This window comes from Rhinolophus sinicus, linkage group LG04 (assembly GCF_036562045.2).
Source record: "Rhinolophus sinicus isolate RSC01 linkage group LG04, ASM3656204v1, whole genome shotgun sequence".
Classification (NCBI taxonomy): Eukaryota; Metazoa; Chordata; class Mammalia; order Chiroptera; family Rhinolophidae; genus Rhinolophus; species Rhinolophus sinicus.
The window spans coordinates 103,401,463-103,421,851 of NC_133754.1; the positions used below are offsets into that span (position 1 = coordinate 103,401,463).

The window sequence follows — 20,389 nt, forward strand, 5'->3', positions numbered from 1 at the left end:
GTGATAAGTACTGAATTATGCCTATCTGCAAAACAAACTGCTGATGTAACTATCATCTTTAAAAAAAAAAAAAAAGGAAAGAAAAAAGAACCCTTCCCAGACCACATGTTGTCCTTGTTTCTTTATGGAAAAAAAGGAAGGAAGCAAGGAAGGAAGGAGGGAGGGAGGGAGGGAGGGTGGGAGGGAGGGAGGGAGGGAGGGAGGGAAGAAGGGAGAGAGGGGTGGTCTATATTTTCTGTCTCCATTTGCTTATCTCTTGATTCTCCTTAAGCCACACAATCAGATGTCTAGCCCCACATTCCATTCCTCTGAAACCTGTCTTGAACAGTGGGCAACAGCCTCCACTTTACAAGATGCAACAGTCAAATCTCAGATCTGTCAGCAATATGTGACTTTGTAGGTCTGTGCCTGAGTTTTGTCATGTATAATATAGGAATAATACCTACTTCAGAGAGTTATTGTGCATATTAAGTGAATTAATTATAGTTGTTGGAAAATATTCTGGCACCATAAATATTAGTCAGTATTATTATTATTGATCTGACCTTCCTGAAGCACCATTCCATCTTCTGTACCATTGTCACGGCCTGTGTGACCAGGAGGGCTCAGCCTGAGGGGAAAGGGTGCGGAGATTGAGAAAAAACACAGAGACAGGAAAACTGGGATCGGGAGGTCCACGGTCCACGGATGGTGGAGTAGTGGCGCAGCCTTTATTTCACACACAGTTTTTATACAGTCTTAGAATAGTTATCTATACAAACAAGTATTAGCAGAACAAGCAGGCTTCCCATAGGGATGACCTTGCAGCTGCAAGGCCCTTATCAGCTTACAGCCCGCTCCCTACATCGAAGATTGCTGAGGCGAGGGTTCCCATCAGGTGCAAGGCCTTTGTCAGCTCACAGTCCACTCCCCACATACCATCATATTCTCCTGCTGTCCTCACAGCTCACCAGCCGCGCTGCACTCTCTGTGTCTTCTTGGGAATCTTCACTTCAGTATGTTGGAGAACCATGGGTCTAAGCCCTACTTTCTTTGCTACCTATACTCGTCTCCTAGGGCAGACTGTCCACACCAGGGCACCTCCAAAGCATTAGAGGTTTTCTAAATTTCAGCACTATTGACATTTGGGACCAAATATTTGTTCTGAGAGAATGCTTAGCAGCATCACTGGCTTCTACCCACTAGATGCCAGTAGCACCCCACACCCAGTTGTGACAAACCAAAATCTGTCAGGAAGTATTCTGATTGCCTTACACTTATTAACTCATTAATCGTCATAATCTTTGAAGGTAGGTACTACTACTATCATCTCTTTTTTCAGACTTTAGTTTTTAGAGCACTGTAATGATGAGTGGGGAAAAGGAGGAGGACGGACACAGGCTAGAATGCAGTCAATTAATTTATTTAGCAATATCTAATCAATTTATTTAGCAATATGCAATAGCGAAAGACAAAGGCAACTAATAGAATGTGCTATTGACAGAAAGTAAAGGTGGTTAAGACTAAACTATATATATGGATAACATGTCAAAGGAGTATACATACATATAAGTTTAAGAGATCCCAACATATGTTTACTATTGATCAAAAATCACTTGGCTAAACACACAAATAATATCAGTAAGGAGTATCCAAAAGCAGTAATAAGTTCTATAGGATAGTAACTGTCAAAAGCTCACCAAACTGGGGGAAAACAATACTGAAAAAGTCATAAACCAAAACCTTGCCAGGTCTGCAGCTGAGAGAAACTCAGGTGTCTCCCACACCGCTGCTTGCTAGTTCCCAAGAATGCTGCTGCTGCTGCTGCTGCTGTTGTTGTCGTTGCTGTTGTTGTTGTTGGAAGTTAGGACGTCTTCTGATGCTGTAAACTGCAAGCTGCACACAAGTTTTCTAGACGCTAACAAGTTCTCAAGAAGGCTAACCATGGGGAACAACACTGGAGAAGCCGGGAACCAGCCAGCCCTAACCAGGTTCACGGCTGGAAGTCAGGACATCCCCTGGTGCTGTAAGCTACATGTTGCTGGAAGTCTTCAAAATGTTAGAATGATGAGAAATCACCAATGACAAATGACCAAATGATGAAATAATAATAAATTAACACTGCCAACTCAGGTCTGTTATATATTTTTTCAGATGTACCTTAGAGCCAAGTTTCTTGTTCCCGCCTCCCTCTCCGGGAATGGCCAGTTCCGGGAGGGTCCAGCAGTTACTGATATGAATGCTGTCCATCCAGCTAAAGGGCCAATTCATCCGGATAAGCAATATCTGCTGTTCCTGCTTGGGACCATCAGCCCAAGGTCTTCCAAAGCCTGGCAACGTGCCTGTCACGTCGTCCTGATATAACTTAGCTACTTCTTCACTTCATCTGCTGATGTGGGCGAAACAGACAGAACAAAGAGGGAATTCTCTCAACCCCTCATCAAGAAGTTCTTTAACCCTAAGCTAGCCATCACCTCACAACATGGACAGAACAACAAACGTCATCTCCTATCTCCCCTTCTTGAGAGAATGAGACCAAACAGAAAACCTCATCCCATGTCTCCCCTGCTCGGGAGAATGAGACCAAAGGGGGAATTTACTCAACCCCTGATCACAGCACAGAAATCACCTCACATACAGGAACAAATAAAAGCTAATAGACAAAAGCCCACATCAACCAATGAAGGCAAATTTTCTTCAACATCTTCCCTACAAGCACTTTTATGTTCACAAGAAAATCAAGAGGAAGGTAGAGATTTCTCATACACTCCCTGACCCCACACATGCAGAGCCTCCCCCATTATCAACATCCCCCCATCAGAGTGGGACATTTGTTACAGTTGATGAACCTGCATTCACACATCATTATCACCCACAGTCCAGTTTACATTAGGGTTCACTCTTGGTGTCGCACATTCTATGGGTCTAGGAAAATGTATGACATCTACCCATCATCGTACTATCATACGGAGTGTTTCCACTGCCCTAAAAAAGCCTCTGTGTTCCACCCGGTCACCCCTCCTTGCCCACTAACTCGTAACAACCACTGACCTTTTTCCTGTGTCCATAGTTTTATATTTTCCAGAATATCATATAATAATACATATGTGTGAATAATACAGTGTGTAGCCTCTTCAGACTGATTTCCTTCACTTAGTAACATGCATTTAAAGTTCCTATAATTCTTTTCATGGCTCAATAGCTCATTTCCTTTTAGTGCGGAATAATATTTTATTGTTGGATGGACCACAGTTTAACTAATTGAAGGATGTCTGGTTGCTTCCAAGTGTGGAGAATATGAATAAAGCTACTATGAAGATCTGTGTGCGAGGTTTCTGTGTGGACCTCAGTTTTCAGCTCCTCTGGGTCAATACCTATCAGCGAGATTGCCGGATCAAAGGTAAGAATATGTTTAGTGTTTGAGAAACCGCTAAACTGTCTTCCTAAGTGGCTGCACCATTTGCGCCCCCACCATCAGTGAGAGTTCCTGCTGCTCCACATCCACGCCAGCATTTGGTGCTGTCAGCGCTCTGGATTTTGGCCATTCAGATAGTGATGTAGTCATAGTAAAGAGGAACCACACTGTCGTGAGCAGGATGTGGCTGTCAAAGGAGCAGTCTCACACGTTTGTGTCTTTCTACAGTGTCAGACTTTATTAAAATAAAGCTATGGATCAATGAGGGTAAGGGGGATCGAATATATGGTGATGGAAGGAGAACTGACTCTGGGTGGTGAACACACAATGGGATTTATAGATGATGTAATACAGTATTGTACACCTGAAATCTATGTAATTTTACTAACAATTGTCACCCCAATAAATTTAATTAAAAAAAAAATAAAAAAATAAAGCTATGGATCTAGTCCTACTGACTCAGTTTACCATGGGTATTAACCAAGGCTCCGGCCAGAGTATAGCCTCCAATAGTCGAGGTGGAACAGTTTCATACAAAAGGGTCACACATGTTTGCAAGCAATAGAGTTAGGTGAGGCAAACAGAGTCTTATGAAAGAAGGAAGAGAGAGAGAGAGAGAGGGAGAGAGAGAGAGACTGGTGTTCAGTGAGAGTCCCTTCAGCACCGGGGTGCGTAGCATAGCGTTGGGCATCAGGCCAGGCTGGTGAGATGGTCAGGAAATGAAACTTCAAGCGCTCCATCTGGGACGAGTGCAGGTGCAGCTGTCGGCTCATCAGTTGAGGGCTGATCAAGGAGCCATCAGAGAGCTCTGAGTGTATGCTCAAGACTGGGTGCGGTACGTCCATCTGCAGTCCTACAAAGCCATCAGATGGTCACACTTCACCCTGCACCTGGAGTTATCTGGTTAGGGCATATTCACTGGGTACGCCTTTCACGTGATGCTCTGGCACGACGGTCACTTTGTGACTGACATAGCTATCAGAATTATTAGTCCATTTTGTGTTCATAATTAATGCTCTACACACACACATACGCAGAATTCAGTAGTAGGTAATGATTTCCTCTGGTCCAGTATTTCTCTAAGTGTGACCTGGCAACAGCCTTCCTCAGAACCCTCTGTAGTGTGTGACAGGTACAGATTCCAGGGGCACACGTCAGAAATCTGTAGTTTACACAAGCCCTCGGGTCTTTCTTAGGTTCTCTAACGTTGTAAAACACTTCTCCAAATCTCTGAAAACAGCACTGATCTTTCTGAGAAATATTTCTGTCTGTGATAGCTGCAAATAAAGGATCAAAACCTGCGACGGGCCAGCCGTCACGAGTCGATGGGTTCCCGAATGGGGGAGTGGGAATGAATAAAAGACACTCTCACATATGATGGCGATCGCGGAACTTCAGTGATCCTGAAGACACTAAGTTTATTTTACTGCTCCCATATAAGCAGTTTGAGCACGTGCAAGTATGTATTAACATAACAAATGTAAATTCTTTAGCTTTCACATAGAGGATACAAAATTCACCGAAACTCACAAGTAATTATCTTATCAATTGCCCTGATAGGCATCAGCCTTCTGTGTCCGGGAACTGGCCGTTCCCACCAAATTCCTCAGCAGCTTACAAGCTCAAGCTCCCCTCAAGTGCAGGCAGAGACAATTGCCTCAGGGGGAGGAAACAGGTAGCATAAACTGAGCCATTCTGCAAAGCTCAGAGTTTCCTGTAACCATGGCTCCCCACAAAAACCCACACGAAATATATGCGAATGGTCTGAGATTATAGAGTTTAAGGAAGTCATTAACATTTTGGGCTTTGAGGAAGGAATATAAAAAATTTAAATTTACTTGTTTAGTAAAGAAAAAGTCTTTCCCAGAATGAAGTACTTCTTCCCACTAGAAAATATAAGAAAAAAGGCCAAAATATAACAAATTTGTTTCTTGTTCTACTATTTCTTTCCTAAATCAAGTCAATTTCTTTACAGGCATATTCTTTCTGACAAACAAAATGTAGAATGAAGGGGGGTGAATAATGGACACCTGTAGACACTGCTGTTTCTTCTGTGTTTTCCATGTTCTTGACTCTGGATATGCATTAGTATGTCTCACAGGCTCCCACAGGTTTATTAACCTAAAAATCAGGCCCTTCAAAAACCAAGCCTTTATTTGAGATCAAAGAAGAGCTACTGGGAGGCACTGGATCAGGCAGAATCTCACATATGTTCTAATTAGGAGGCAAAGGTGATGGTATTTATGAGGAGAAGGGGGACAAAGACATCATAACACAGTGATGTCAAGTCTAAACAATGGTTTTCATTTCAGTCTGGTAGTCACCAGTTCAGTAGTCATAAGATATGCTTTCTTGTTATCTTCGCAAACGGTTTTTTTGGAACACAGTGTTGCCTTAGGCCCAGTGCAAAGGTTATTTTGCCATTTTAACATTCCAAGGTTTGAGCCCTGAAACGTGCAAGGTAGTTCCTCTGGAATGGCAGGTCCGGTTCCATTTTAAACTGGCTCCTTTTTTTTTTTTTTCTTCTGGTTTTCTTTTTTTTAACAGGTTGGGTCATGCTGCTTGGTCTTCAAAATCTGCAGTGTCTGCTGATCACCCATTCCAAGACACTTTGACCATTCTTTTCGTTGGATGAAGTTTGTCCGTAAGGACAAAGTTTAAGTTTGTCCTTAAACTTTTCATAAAATGCCTGGCTAATTCGTTTCACTGTCTGTAATAATGGCTTGTTTTGTAAGCATGGTCATTCCAGGAGTCCGTGGATAAGAAGAGTACACTAACCTTTCATCAACTGACACTCAACTTGTGTGATGTTCTTTGATGTATGTCAAAGTTGCACTAGTTCCCCAAATCTGAGGGTTCAACAGTCTTGCAAGAGTGTGCAAACCCCACTCAGTCATGAGGGTTTGGTGACTGTGAAGCCTGCTGGCGAATTACTATTCCACTCCAACACATCTACTTCCATTATTACTCAGGCATTTTCTCAAAACAGTTCTGATAACTATGTCCCCATGGGTGGAAAGCATATACTCCAAGTTCTAAGTCCTTTATCACCATGGGACATGGGCTCAGGATGCTCCTAGGTTGATGGGCCTCAGGGTGTGGTCTCCATTTCTTTTTGATATTTAAAAATGTCCTCCATTTCGCTTTTTTTCTTTTAAGGCACTATCTATTGTGTTTATTCCTTCTAGTTTTCCCTCTAGCCTTTACTTCTGAAATTGATTTTATTTTTAATTCCTTCTTGAGGTCTGTAAATTCACTTCTGAGCCTTCCGTCCTTCCTTCCTTCCTCCCTCCCTCCCTCCCTCCCTCCCTCCCTCCCTCCCTCCCTCCCTTCTTTCCTTCCTTCCTTCCTTCTTTCTTTCCGATCAGCACCATGCTCTAACCAACTGAGCTAACCAGCCACCCCGAGTTTTTCTATTTTTGATTAATGTTGTTCTATCAAGTCATGAATCAATTTCTTGGAGTTTTTGTTTTTTTTCATCGTTTTCAAAGAACTATGTTGCACTCGCGATGCTTTCTGAGCATGTCTTTCTGGCGTGTTTTCATTATATCTTTAGATTTCCGTTCCTCACTCTTTTTTCTTATAGTAATTTTGTTTGGGATTTAGCCGTGATGTTTTTATTGCTTCTTTGTATCTTGAATTTAGTTTTTTCTGAATCATTACTGTTTCCCTGAAAATAAGATCTAACCAGACCATCAGCTCTAATGTGTCTTTTGGAGCAAAAATTAATATAAGACCCAGTATTATATTATATTATATTATATTATATTATATTATATTATATTATATTATATTATTATACCTGGTATTATATTATACCTGGTATTATATTACATTATATTATATTATATATTATATTATATTATTATATAAGACCTGGTCTATATTATATTAAAGTAAGACTGGGTCTTATATTAATTTTTGCTCCAAAAGACACATCAAAGCTGATGGTCCAGCTAGGTCTTATTTTCAGGGAAACACGGTAGGAAGTGTAGTTCAGGGTAGCTTTTGTACTTCAGAGAGCTCTTCCATCTATTGCTTTTGTGTAGTGTTAAAAAAAACGACATCAACCGGCTTTCTGAGATAACCTGGTCCTGTTCCGCTTTACACATTTATCCAGACCACTCATTGCTTGGTTCTGGTCCTCTATTGTCCCTAACCTGCTCAATTGTGATTTCTCCATGTTGGGCCTTGTCCTAGCTTGTCGCATCCAGTGCAACACAGGCAGTGAGAGAACGAGAAGGGGTGGCGAAGGGTTAAGAAAGAAACAGAAGTCAAGAGATTTATGCACTAGGGGCCAAGGGTCTCACAGCCTCCAAGGACTGAGAGCCCTGAATCGGGCCACCTTGTGGCTTTTATTGATGTACACACAAGGAAGTAACATTGTTTTCGCCACGGTCTGTGAATTTCATACATTATACTAGGAAACTGATTCAAACCAATTACCCTTGCCTACAGGCAGCTGGAACTGAAAGTCCCAGGATGTGTGTATCTACCTAAGGGACACAACCTTTATGCTGAAACTTACTGATATGAATAGATGGAGAACTGATGTTATCACATCATTGAATCTCTTCCCAAGCAGGTTGTGGGAAGGAATGCAGCCACAGAAGCAGAAGCTCTCCTCAGCCGGGGGAAGGTGGGGGTCTATGCCTACCTCTATCAACCTCATGAGTTCTCCTGATGGCCCCTATGTGACTGTGCCTGGCTTAGGTTGTTCCTTCTTTGAGGAATCTTACCCGTCATCAACTAACCAGCTATCCTTTGGGGCCAAACAGGGAGACATACGGTGTAAGCACAAAGGTGAAGCAAAGTCCCTGAAAGGATCAGTCTCACAGACTCTCCTTTCTTTAGGGGTAGGTATGAGGGGACAGATGGGCAGGCTGCTGCGTGACAACACTAGCTATTTCAGTTTCAGAAGCTTAGAGTTAGAGGGTCCATCTATGGGCTCCTCACACTTTATCAGTCACTGAATTAGGAAAACGCCTTCCAGTCCAGGTGTGCCGGGATCAGCCTTCTGTATCTTTCAGTCAATACCTGTTGGCTCTCTGGGGGGTTCTTTTATTCTTAGATCCATCATGCCCCTTGCTTTGCTTTCTCCCATTCAGATAACACTCAGAATTCATCCTCATCCACTTGTATTTTGAAGTTTGTGAAGACATCCTATTACTTGTTGTAGGAAATATTTTTCATGGATTTTTGGTGGTGTTAATTGCTTTATTCTTATTGGTGATTAGGAAAAATCCAAAAACTAAGTTGGCATGCCTGCTGCCATTTCCCATCTTCCTAAGGCAAACATGCCAATCTATTTTTAATTTTTATGGTTACTGCATTTTGGGTCCTGCTTAAGAAATTCTTTCCTCTCTAAAGGCCATGAAAATATTTTCCTATGTTTACTTATGTTTTGTTATACTTCGCATATTTAAGTCTATGATCAATCTCAAATACATACCAGGGGTGCCAAAAAATGTATACAAGTGGACATTTTGGTCAGCGTTGCTCAAGCAGTAGTTCGCTATTACCAGAAGTGTCTGGACACTGATGGTAACCACTTTGAACACCTCTTGTAACTGCAGAAGTTGAACGTGACTTGTATCCATCTTTTGTTATCTGTATATATTACTACAATTTTAATAGTTTTCCTTAGCATGTGTATACATTTTTTTGGCACCCTCTGTATTTGTGCATGGTGTGAGGTAAGGGTCAAGTTTCACTTTTTGGTATGGATATCTGGTTTTCCTAGCACCATTTACTGACAAGACCATCCTTCTTCCCTGAATTGCAGTGGTGCCTTTGCTGTAAACCAGGTGATTATATATGAGTAATTTTGTTTCTGGGTGCTTTACTCTACTTAGTGGATCTATTTGCCTATCCTTGCAACTATATCAGACTTAACTGTAATTTGGTGATACAATTTTAACAGGGCAGGGTAGGGTAGATCCTCCAAATTCATTGTTTTAAGAATATTTGGGCTGTTATTCTAAGACTTTGTATTTCCTGTAAACTTTAGAATCAGTTTACCAATTTTCTCCAAACACTGAAAAAACAAGATGAGTTTTTGACTGGGAGTGTTTTGAATCTAGATCCGTATCAGAACTGACATCCTTATGTTAACAGCAAGTCTTTTAATCTAAAATGGTTATTCAGGTTTTCTTTAACATTTTACAAGCTACTGTGTAGATATAGTACATCTCTTTTACTACATTATTCCTATGTAATTTTTTGCTGCTACTGTAAACAGCATTTAACTTCATTTTCTAATTATTTATTGCTTATAGAAGTACAATTAATTTTTTTAATATATTGGCGTTGCAGCTAACTTCCCCATTAAATTCCCTTATTAATTCTAATAGTTTGCCAAAGATTTCGTTTTTCTAAAACAGATAGACATGTCATATGTCAAATGCAAATGAGTTTTCTTCTTCCTGTCCAATCATTATACCTTTTATTTATATGCCTTATTAAACTGAATAGAACCTAAAGCAACACTGAATAGAAATGGTACTAGTGAACATCTTTGTCTTGTTCCTTAACTCAGGGAGAAGTGTTATTTCACTTTTATGTATGATCTTAACTATGGGTTTTTTTGTAGATTCCCTTTTTCCTAATAATTTCCCTCTATTCTTAATTTGCTGAGCTGATTTGATAAATTGTTTTTCAAGTGATTTGTCTATTACATCAAATGTGTCAAACTCTTTGACCAAGCAGTTCATATTTTTGTTTTTAATGTCCATACGATCTCCAGTTATTCTTGATAATGGCTGTTTTTCTCTTTTCTAATCCCTTGATCAGTTTTGCTGGAGGTTTACAATTTTACTCATTTGTAAACAGATGATTTATGAGTGTTTTTAACACTTTTAACAAATATAAGTGAGGTGTTAAAGTGAGGTTATAGGTTTTTGCCAGGTTATAAGTTTCCCTTGCTTTATTTATCTGTAGAAGCAAACTGGATTAATTGCTCTTCACTCTAAATGTGACGTCCAGGACATTAGTTCATAGTCATCTACTCGCCACATTTAAAATCACTGCTGCCTTAAAAGATAAATCAGATACAAGTTTTTGAAAACCTTTAGTTCTCAGTATTACAGCACTATCTCCCCAAACTAACTTCTTCCTTTCTCAGAAACTGACGTAGGTACATGGCTCAGATTTTTTTCTGTCAGCTCTAGTTAAATTCTCACATTCTTGATCTCATCCTAAGATGATCACATTGTATAATTCAACATCATAGAGGACTATTCCATATCTAAGCTTTTGTACTTCACATTTGCTTTGTCTACAACCTCTTTCCCTATAATCTGCCACTGACGACTGCAGCTATCTATCTTATGTTGTGGTAAGGAGTTGGAGTTTTAAACTTGAAGCAGTGGGGCATCTTCAAAGCTTTGAAACAGAAGAGAGATATGACTAGTAAAATGATACAGTGCTATTCTTTCTCCAAACTTGATTGAGCTCTTTACTTCAATCATTGTTCACTTTTACAGACTATATAGTAAATTGTACCTTTTCTTTATAAAGTGGCTATTAGCAACTCTTAGTGGCTTTCAGCAGAAAGCAGGGGAGGGCCAGGGGATCACAGGAAGAAAACAGCTCAACGTAATGTCTTACCATTTTGAAAATGTGAGATTTATGAAAAAAATTTCACTTGTCCTCTGTGAGAAAACCAGTAAGTTGCCATTTCCTGGGGATTGTCATTTTGAATTGCCCTTCATAATTTTTGGTATTACATTAGGGGAAGGAGATAATTTTTTCTAATGCCTTTTCTCAGTGAAATTAAAAGGATGTTTTGGAAACAAATGCTGGGTATATAGTCCAGCTCACTGATGACCAGACCTGCAGCAGGGAGAGTGGGGGATGAGAAACAGGACTTGCACTTCATTCTGTGTTCTTCCTTCTGTACAGCAAGCACATTCTAATTTTAAAGCGGAGTAAAAAAAGCTAGATAAGGAAAAAAACAAAACTAAGCTATTCACGTGCCTAGAGATTTACTTTATCTTCTGAATTTAGTTGCTTTTTCCTTCAACATTTCATTATGAAGTTTCATACATACCAAAAAGTTGAAAGACACTTACAGTGAACACAGATAAACCCAGCACCTACACCTTTTGAATTTTTGACATTTAACTCATTACTACGTGAAGGGTTTATGGTACCTTATAGGTGTGCAGTATGTTGAAGAAATGAAAGAGTTTTACGGTGAGTATCGAAGTTTGTTTTCTCAATGGATAAATTTGATATTCTTACCAAATTATCTCAAGTAGCCTCTGGTTTATTTCATTAGTTTGCTCTATCTAATCATATGACAAATCTGTTGATTAACGAGTAAGCTTTAATGAAACAATGGGCACATTAACCATTTGCAAAGGAACTTCAGAACAACCTGTTATATTCTCTAGAGCAGGGGTGTCCAAACTTTTTTCAATGTTTTTCACCAAGGGCCATATGTGGTAAAATACACAAACAGCCGGGCCACTCACTCGAGGTGAAGTACGTATTGCTTGACCTGGTTTATTTAAGTAAACTAACTATATTTTTGGAATTTGCTGCGGGCCAATTAAAAATGGATTGCGGGCCGCAGGTGGCCCGCGGGCCGCAGTTTGGACACCCCTGCTCTAGAGTATCCTCTTAGGTCTCTGAGAGTAAACTGGATTTTTGGAAACATCCCACTGGCTTATTCAGATCCAAGTCTGAAAGATTGAAATGATTTTTGTCAAAAACCAAAATGGTTATAAATTAATGAGAATGATTTTCCTGGGTGTTCCAAAAATAATTTTCTGCACAGGCCTCACTGACAGCCAACAAGTGCTCCTAGTGTCAGCCCCACCAAGAAGAATGTACCATGTTTTGCTCTAGTCATTGCTCAGATGCCATTATGTTTCATAGGAAAAGCCTTGAGACAAGCCCAAGTATATGTAGGAATTTAATATCTGATAAAACTGGTATGAGAAACCAGAAACAAAGGGAGAATTACTAAATACTTAGTGCTATTAATCATCTGAAAAAGATCCTTAATTTTCATTAGGGTGTTTCTCAAATTTCAAGCAAGTAGTCTCCTTCAGAGAAAAAAAAATGCCACAATGCCTAACGGTTAACTTAATATATTTTTATTTTCATATTTCTTATATTTGTACCAACATAAAAATAGGTATACACTTTATGCTCATAATTTTCACATAACGATAAAAGCTAAAACATTTACAGATTAAAACAAAACCAATGAAATGCAAACTAACCACCTTAAAAATTTATTTAATAAATGATGCTGTTTTGCTCAAATACTGATGTTCTGCCGGAAAGAAATACATCACAAGTATTTGGCTTAATAGCAAAAAGCTGCAGTTTCATATCCCATTCTGTTCTTAAACTGTTCCTGAATGTTTTTACTTTAATAATAATGATGAGAATACTTCTTCACGTATCTGTTTCAAAGTGGTACTGATAAATGTAAGCCTTTCTCTCCCTCAATCAAGGTAATCAGAAAAGAAAATTAAGCGAACCTGTCAAAAGCCAATTTCAAAAGATATGACTTGACAGACTGAATAAAATCAACAATTGCCTCTATTGAAATCTGCGCTAACCACTATGAACTCCAACCAGCTTTATAATTTGGAATAAAAACATTTTTTACGATTTATTTGCAATGATATAATACTTAATGGCCAGTGAACTGTTGAGCGTTACTCTGTAGAGGACCCTCACGACACAAATGGTACTGCCTGTCTGTCAGGATACAGATCTCCGAGGAAACGTAGGACCCTGCCAGGTGTATCATGTGTACAACAGCACACTACCACTTTTCTCATTCTCCTGTAATCTGTGTTCTGCTGCTCCAACAATTTCGTTTGTTTTCAAGTCAGATTTTAATTTTGAATACTTAACGCCATTGTTGATGTGCATTTCACTTTCTTCATGTTTGCTAAGAATATGTGATAAATGCTGCCAATCTTTGCACCCATTCTCATTCCGCAGTTGATTTTTTCCTTCCCCAAAGAGTTTGCAATATAGACAAAACACAGAATCTTTTGAGGTCGAATAAAGTAACCAAGATCTAGTGGTTTTTTCACCATTTGGAAGAATTCGTGTATAATAGGTTTCTGAAAACTTCCTTCCTGTATTGTCTTTTGGAAAGTTAAAATTTCTTACTTGAGGTGGATCATTTTTGACAAGAATGTCCCGTTGCTTAATATTCAAAATTCGGGGCCATGTACCTGGATCTGCAGAAAGCACAACTGGTCTAGTGGAGTCTTCTGATGTTTTCTCTTCCAATTGCTCTTGAAATGTATCAGCTATGGTGGACACAGAAGGTCCATTCACATCCTGTTCCATCAGTGATGAATCTGTGCTACATTCTGCTGAAACCTGTAGCGCTGAAGTCTTTTCCTTTTTTTCTGGTATTCCCTCCATTTTTTCCAAAAGTGTATTCAACAATCTTTCATTTTCTTTTCTAACAGCATTCCTTTTTTTGTTTTCTGACACTGATAATTTTTTTGATTTTTTTTCTAGCATCTGGGGAGAAAGAGATTACAGTTTTATCTTAGAATCGTTAACACTTAAAAAAAAAAAAATGAATGTGTGTATAAATGCCCAGTAAGCACATGAAAAGATACTCATTAGTCATCAAAAAGTACGAATCAAAACCACCACATACCACTTCACACCCACTAGGATGGCTACAATAAAAAGACAAGTGTTGGGGACGGCCCGGTGGCTCAGGCAGTTGGAGCTCTGTGCTCCTAACTCCAAAGGCTGCCGGTTCGATTCCCACATGGGCCAGTGGGCTCTCAACCACAAGGTTGCTGGTTCGACTCCCGCAAGGGATGGTGGGCTGTGACCCCTGCAACTAGAAAACGGCAACTGGATCTGGAGCTGAGCTGTGCCCTCCACAACTAAGATTGAAAGGACAACAACTTGAAGCTGAACGGCACCCTCCACAACTAAGATGGAAAGGACAACAACTTGACTTGGAAAAAAGGCCTGGAAGTACACACTGTTCCCCAGTAAAGTTCGGTTCCCCTTCCCCAATAAAATCTTAAAAAAAAAAAAAAAAAAAAGACAAGTGTTGGCAAAGATGTGGAAAAACTGGAATCTACCTAAGATGATGGAGGGAATGTAAAATGGTATAGCTGCCTTGGAAAACAGTCTACAATTCCTCAAAAGTTAAACAGAGTTACCACCATTTTAGCAATGCCAGAATGAAAATATATGTCCACACAAAGACTTCTACAAAATGTTCATAGCAACATTATTCATAATAGCCATAAAGCAGAAATAATTCAATGTCCCTTACTGATGGATAAATAAAATACAGTATTATCCACACAATGGACTGTTCTTCAGCAATAAAAACAAGTGAAACAAAGATATATGCTACAACATGGATGCACCCAGAAAACAGTGTAGTATGTGGAAGCCAGCCACAAAGTACCACATATTGTATGATTCCATGTAAGACACACATTACCTATTTTTAAGCCAATAAAAATACAAATGCAAACAAGAGACTAACAGTTATAGATGTGCACAATGTGAATGGCAGCTCATCTGCTGTAAGTTTTGTGCACAGCACAGCGGAACACTGTATGGATCTTAAGAAACTAAGAGCTGTGCTCTGATTTAATCCTGAAAGCAAGATGGCAGCACCAAAGTAAAAAAAAAGCAGGAGTGACATGATCAAACCTGTGCTTTAGAAAAATTGCTGATTGTATTATGGATTTCCAACTCTAAGACCGAGGGGACAGAGATAGGAAGCTGGCAACAAAGGATGGAGGCTATGTCTAGGGTTATGGCAGAGATAGGATAATTGAGAGACATTTAGAAGTAGAATCTGGATTAGTTGGTAATTGAGTGGCTACAGGGGCAGAGGAACAGGGAGGCGTAAAGAATGACCCTAAGACGGGCAAGTCAGATAACTCCATTCTCCCGCTGGCCAAGGCCAACATAATGGTCTCAAAGACTGCTGACTGGAAAGGGTCTTAAATAGTGACACCATCCCCCACAATAAAAAAGAATGACGCCGTTTTTGTTTGGGCACCTGACTGGATGGTGAGATTTACTGACAAGGGAAACAAAGAAGGAAAGCAGGTTTGGAATTTCCATTTTAGATACAGTTTGAGGGATCCGTGAAACATTTCAATGGAGATTAAAGGTAGATATATTGGTCTGAAACTGAAGAAATATAATCTGCAGATATATTTTGGAAGTCATCATAGCTGAAACTATGGGAGTGGATAAGACTGTAGTAGAAGATCACACATAAACAGAAAGCCAAGGACTACATTAGTGTATTTATTACACAACCAAATCCAAACTCTGGTCTTATCTCTTTCCTTCCTGAGTTTCCTGGTAATGAACAGATAGTCAAGTTGTTATTCTCGGCGGATGTTCCACTTCTCAGCTATGTGACCTTGGGCAAGTCATTAACCACCTAAGCTTCAGTTTCCTCGGCAATAAAATGAGAACATGGAGGTCCAGTCAAGATGGCAGAGTAGTTGAAATACACTAAAATCTTGAAGAACATAAAATATAAAATAAAATAAAATGAGGACATCAATTGCACCTAACTAGGGAGACTGTTTAGATGATTAAATGTAAAAATACAGTAAAGCTGTGTCTGGCACCACAGTAAACTCATGTTAGCTGTCATTACTGGCATACACTCTAACAAGGCTACTCGTAACTATGCGACAATTACTGAATAAGGTCTAATAGCAAAGAACTGGAAAGGCTCATGAATTTTCTGCCTATACTCTAGGCTCCAAGGTTAAACTGCTGATGTCTTTTCCCATCCATGTCACTTAGGCACTCTCTCCAGGAGCATTCATCTGAGGCTCTTTGAAAATGAAGTTCAAAAATACTTCAGGGCAATGCTATATTCTTCTGTCACATGAACATTTTTACTGATGATCTGGATGAAAACTGAAGTAAAATAAAAGGCAGGTGAGGCAGACACCAATTAACTGAAGCCTCTAAAAAAAGGGGAAAATAAATCACTGGAAAGAGAGGTACCAAGATGGGAGCACTGCGTTTATTAGCAGAATATCATTTCACTCTCTAGGTGTCCCAGTAAGATGGTTTGGTCATGCCACATATAAGGCTGGTTACTCTGGAGATTCCCAAAATGAATGCTATAAAGAGAGGGTGCCAAAAAAAAAAGTATAAGCATTTTAAGAAAGGAAAAAACTGCATTAAAATTGTAAAAATCAACACACACCGATAACAAAAGATGAATACAAGTCATGTGTACAGATTTTTTTGGCATGCCCGGTAGATCCTGGCCTAAGAGAACTTACGGCTTATTCGGGGTAAAAAGGCACATGTATAATTAAATGTTTATATCATGTACTAATGAAGATTTCTGATGTGAGGTCAAATCTAGCTGTGTGACTTTGGGTAAGACACTGTCTCTGAACTTCAGTATCTTTAACATATTTTAAAGTTTTATTTAATCAAAATTGAATATACGTTTAGTATACTGCATCAACTAGTTAAACCTGGTTAATTACCACAAACTAACCTTCACCCATTTCCGCTTTCCCAGAAGTTAACTACTTTGAACACATAGAGCTGATTCTTTTGGTATTTGTTTCCAAATGTCAAAGTAACACGTTTGTATCACTATTTACTGATTTTTCCTCCTAGTTTTACGTATCATCAATTGATTTCTCAATGAGGAAGATGGAAATTTAGTTCTCTTCCTTCTTACTATGCTTACCACACACACTCACATTCCAGCTACCTATTTATCCTTTCGTTACAGGATTTCTTAACTTTGGCACTATTGACATTTTGGGCCAAGTAACTCTGTGGTGGGGACTGTCCTGTGCATTTCAGGATGTTTAACAGCATCCTTGGCCCCTATTCAATAGATGCCAGCAGCACCTCCCACCCCCAAGCTGTTGTAATAAAAAATGTTTAAGACTTTGCCAAAAGTCCTCAAGGGGACAAAATCACCTTCAGTTAGATCACTGGGTAAGATCAAGATTCAGTCTATACATTTTATATAAGAGATGTAGTATATATAAAAAAATAATGAACATAAATTAGCCTTTCTTGCAAAACTTAAAAGTCAACTATGGGTATCTACTGTTTCCTCTCTTGTTCAATAAGCCTTGCACTTCAGTTACTTTTCTCTGAAAGCTAACCACTTAAATCCTTATCCAGTGAAATGGGGGCTAAGAATGTTCCTGGTTTTACGTTTAAGATCCATCTTGAACTAATTTTTGTGTATGGGAAAAAAGGAAGTCAAAGCTCATTTATTTCCATACAAACAAAAAAATTGTCCCAGGGGAGCCTGGTGGCTCAGGTGGTTGGAATGCCGTGCTCCTAACGCGGAGGTCATGGGTTTGATTCCCATACAGGTCAGTGAGCTGCGCCCTCTACAACTAAGATTGTGAACAACGGCTCTCCCTGGAGCTGGGCTGCCATAAGCAGCTGGTGAACGCATGAGCTGCCGCAGGCTGCTGAGTGATGCTGTGTGCTGCCGTGGGCTATGGCGAGCAGCCGGTGGCCAGTGTGAGGGGCTGGCAGCCAGTGTGAGGGGCCGGCACCCAGCATGAGCAGCTGGCAGCTGGCGATAGCTGCCGTGAGTGGCCATCAGCTGGCAACCAACTGTCTCAGCCGGGGGAAGTGCAAGGCTCATAATACCAACATGGGCCAGGGAGCTGTGTCCTACACAACTAGACTGCGAAACAACGGCTTGAACCGGAGTTGGGGACTAGAGGGGGAAATTGTCCCAGCACCACCTGTTAGAAAGACCTTGCTTTTCCATCAAAATGATTTGGTACCTTCTTCTAAAATCAACTGACTATACAGGTGTGATTCTCTTTCTGGACTATCTATTCCGTTGACCTATTTGTTTATTTGTATATGCCACACTAGCTTGATTACTGTAGTTCCTTAATGTTTTTTTTCCCAGCTTTACTGAGGTACAATTGGTAAATAAAAATTAAATATATTTATGCTGTCCAATGCAATGTTTTGAGGTTTTTAATGTCTTCAAGTCAGGTAGACAATTCCTTTACCTCTACCTCATACCATACACAAAATTAACTTGAAATGGATACCAGACAAAAACATAAAATCCAAAATTTAAAAGCTTTTAGATGAAAACATAGTTAAATATATTCATAACCTTTGTAGGCAAAGATTCCTTAAAACAAGACACAAAAAGTTTTAATCAGAAAAGCAATTAGTGGGCTTTATCAAAATTAAAAACTTGGGCTTTTCAAAAACATCAAGAAAATAAAAAGACAAAACATTGATGTCGTGCAGCAGACCCTGCTCGCTGCACCATTTGTCATGCGAGGCGGCCTGCGGGGCCTCTAGTCCTGCTCCCCACATAAGAACGCAGGATATGGGTAGGCCAGAAGAACACTCATGGAGCCATAGGGAGGGAAGTCATACCACTATAGTCTCACTGGAGGCTGGAGTTACACAACCTGCAACCTGCTGTCTGCTTCTTTGCCTGCCAACCGACCAACTCAACTCAACTCTCCAACGTAGCCGCGGCAGTTATATCAGTGGCTAACTGGTTATCCGGCCACAGCCGACGGCCAACCAGCCATAGCTGACGGCCATCTACTACCCGAGCCAGCACCTTTCCACATGAGGCCAAGAGCCTGGAAACTGCTCTCTGGGACTCTGTCCCCACAATTGTCCAGAGGAAAATCTTCTGAATACATTTTACAAAAGACATGTATCCAGAATATATAAACTCCTGTAACTCAATAAAAGGACAACCCAATTTAAAAAATGAACTAAAGACCTGAACAGAGACTTTACAAAATAAGATACGAAGTGTGATCAAACAATATGACTACTGAAATTAAAAAGAAAAAAGTTATTACAGTAAAAGACACATTGCTATTAATTCCCAAGATAGTCCCCCTCACTTCAAACATATTTATTCCATCATTCTTGCCACTTTCTGAAGCAGTTCTGGAAGACCTCTTTTGTGAGAGTCTTTAGTTGCGTTGTTGTGGCTGCCTTGATGTCCTGTATCAATTCAAAACGTTTACCTTTCATTTCAGGGTCATTTTGACTTTGGGGAAGAGCCAGAAGTCACATGGTGCCAGATTTGGTGAATAAGGTGGATGAGGAAACACCATGTTTTTATTTGACAGAAATTGCCATACCAGAAGCAATGTGTGACACAGAGCCTTTCCCACTGTGACCACAAAATACAGTGAATGCTGCTGCCGAGTGCCATCCAATGGAAAGGCAGGGATCTTCAACATGGAAGCAGAGCGTTGAACCTTAGTTAACAGTGTGTGACAAGTTTCAACTTGTTTGGAGCAGTCAGTCGGGTGTGAACTACAGTTAAGAGAAGGTGTGTTTTAAAGTGTGCCGTAAATCATTCTCCATGACAACACTCCGTGTGAAACATCGCCTCCGGTATGGCAATTTCTGTCAAATAAAAACGTTATGGTGTGTCCTCATCCACCCTGTTCACCGGATCTGGCACTGTGCAACTTCTGGCTCCTCCCCAAAGTCAAAATGATTCAGGACATTGAGGTAGCCACAACAGAAGGACTTCCAGAACTGCTTCAGAAAGGAGCAAGAACCATGGGATGAGTGTGTTCAAAGCAAGTGGGAGTATTTTGAAGGGGATTAATGGCAATGTCTTTTACTGTAATAAACTTATTTAAACATTCACTGTATTGTTTGATCATACCTAGAATATAAGTGATGAGAGGAGAATATTAGTTATCAGGGAAATGCAAATTAAAACCACAATGAGACAATCATTTCATGTCCACTAGAATAGCTTCAATCAACACAGACAATACCAAATTTTGGTAAGAATGTGGAGCAACGAACTACTGAGTCGTCAGTGGGAGTGCAAAATGGTAGAGAAAATAATTACTTGTAACGTCCGCAATGAGTGAAGATTTAAAACAAGGTTACTTCTAACAAGCAATTTGATTTCAGTATTCATTTGGGATGGGACAACTCAATGACCGATTGACCAAAATGGAACTAAATGAGATTCTGAGA

The 20,389-nt window shown here is 39.8% G+C and overlaps 1 protein-coding gene across 4 annotated transcripts in view; it reads right to left on the reverse strand.

Moving 5' to 3' along the window:
• Positions 1 to 12,482: 12,482 nt before the first annotated feature.
• Positions 12,483 to 20,389, reverse strand: part of ZMYM5 (zinc finger MYM-type containing 5) — a 31,982-nt gene continuing 24,075 nt past the window's right edge. For all 4 annotated transcript variants that reach the window (XM_074330109.1, XM_074330108.1, XM_019749617.2 and 1 more), the window contains one exon: positions 12,483 to 13,900. In XM_074330109.1, the coding sequence (XP_074186210.1) occupies positions 13,163 to 13,900 (738 nt within the window). In that variant the 3' untranslated portion in view covers positions 12,483 to 13,162. The remainder of the gene's footprint in view (positions 13,901 to 20,389) is intronic.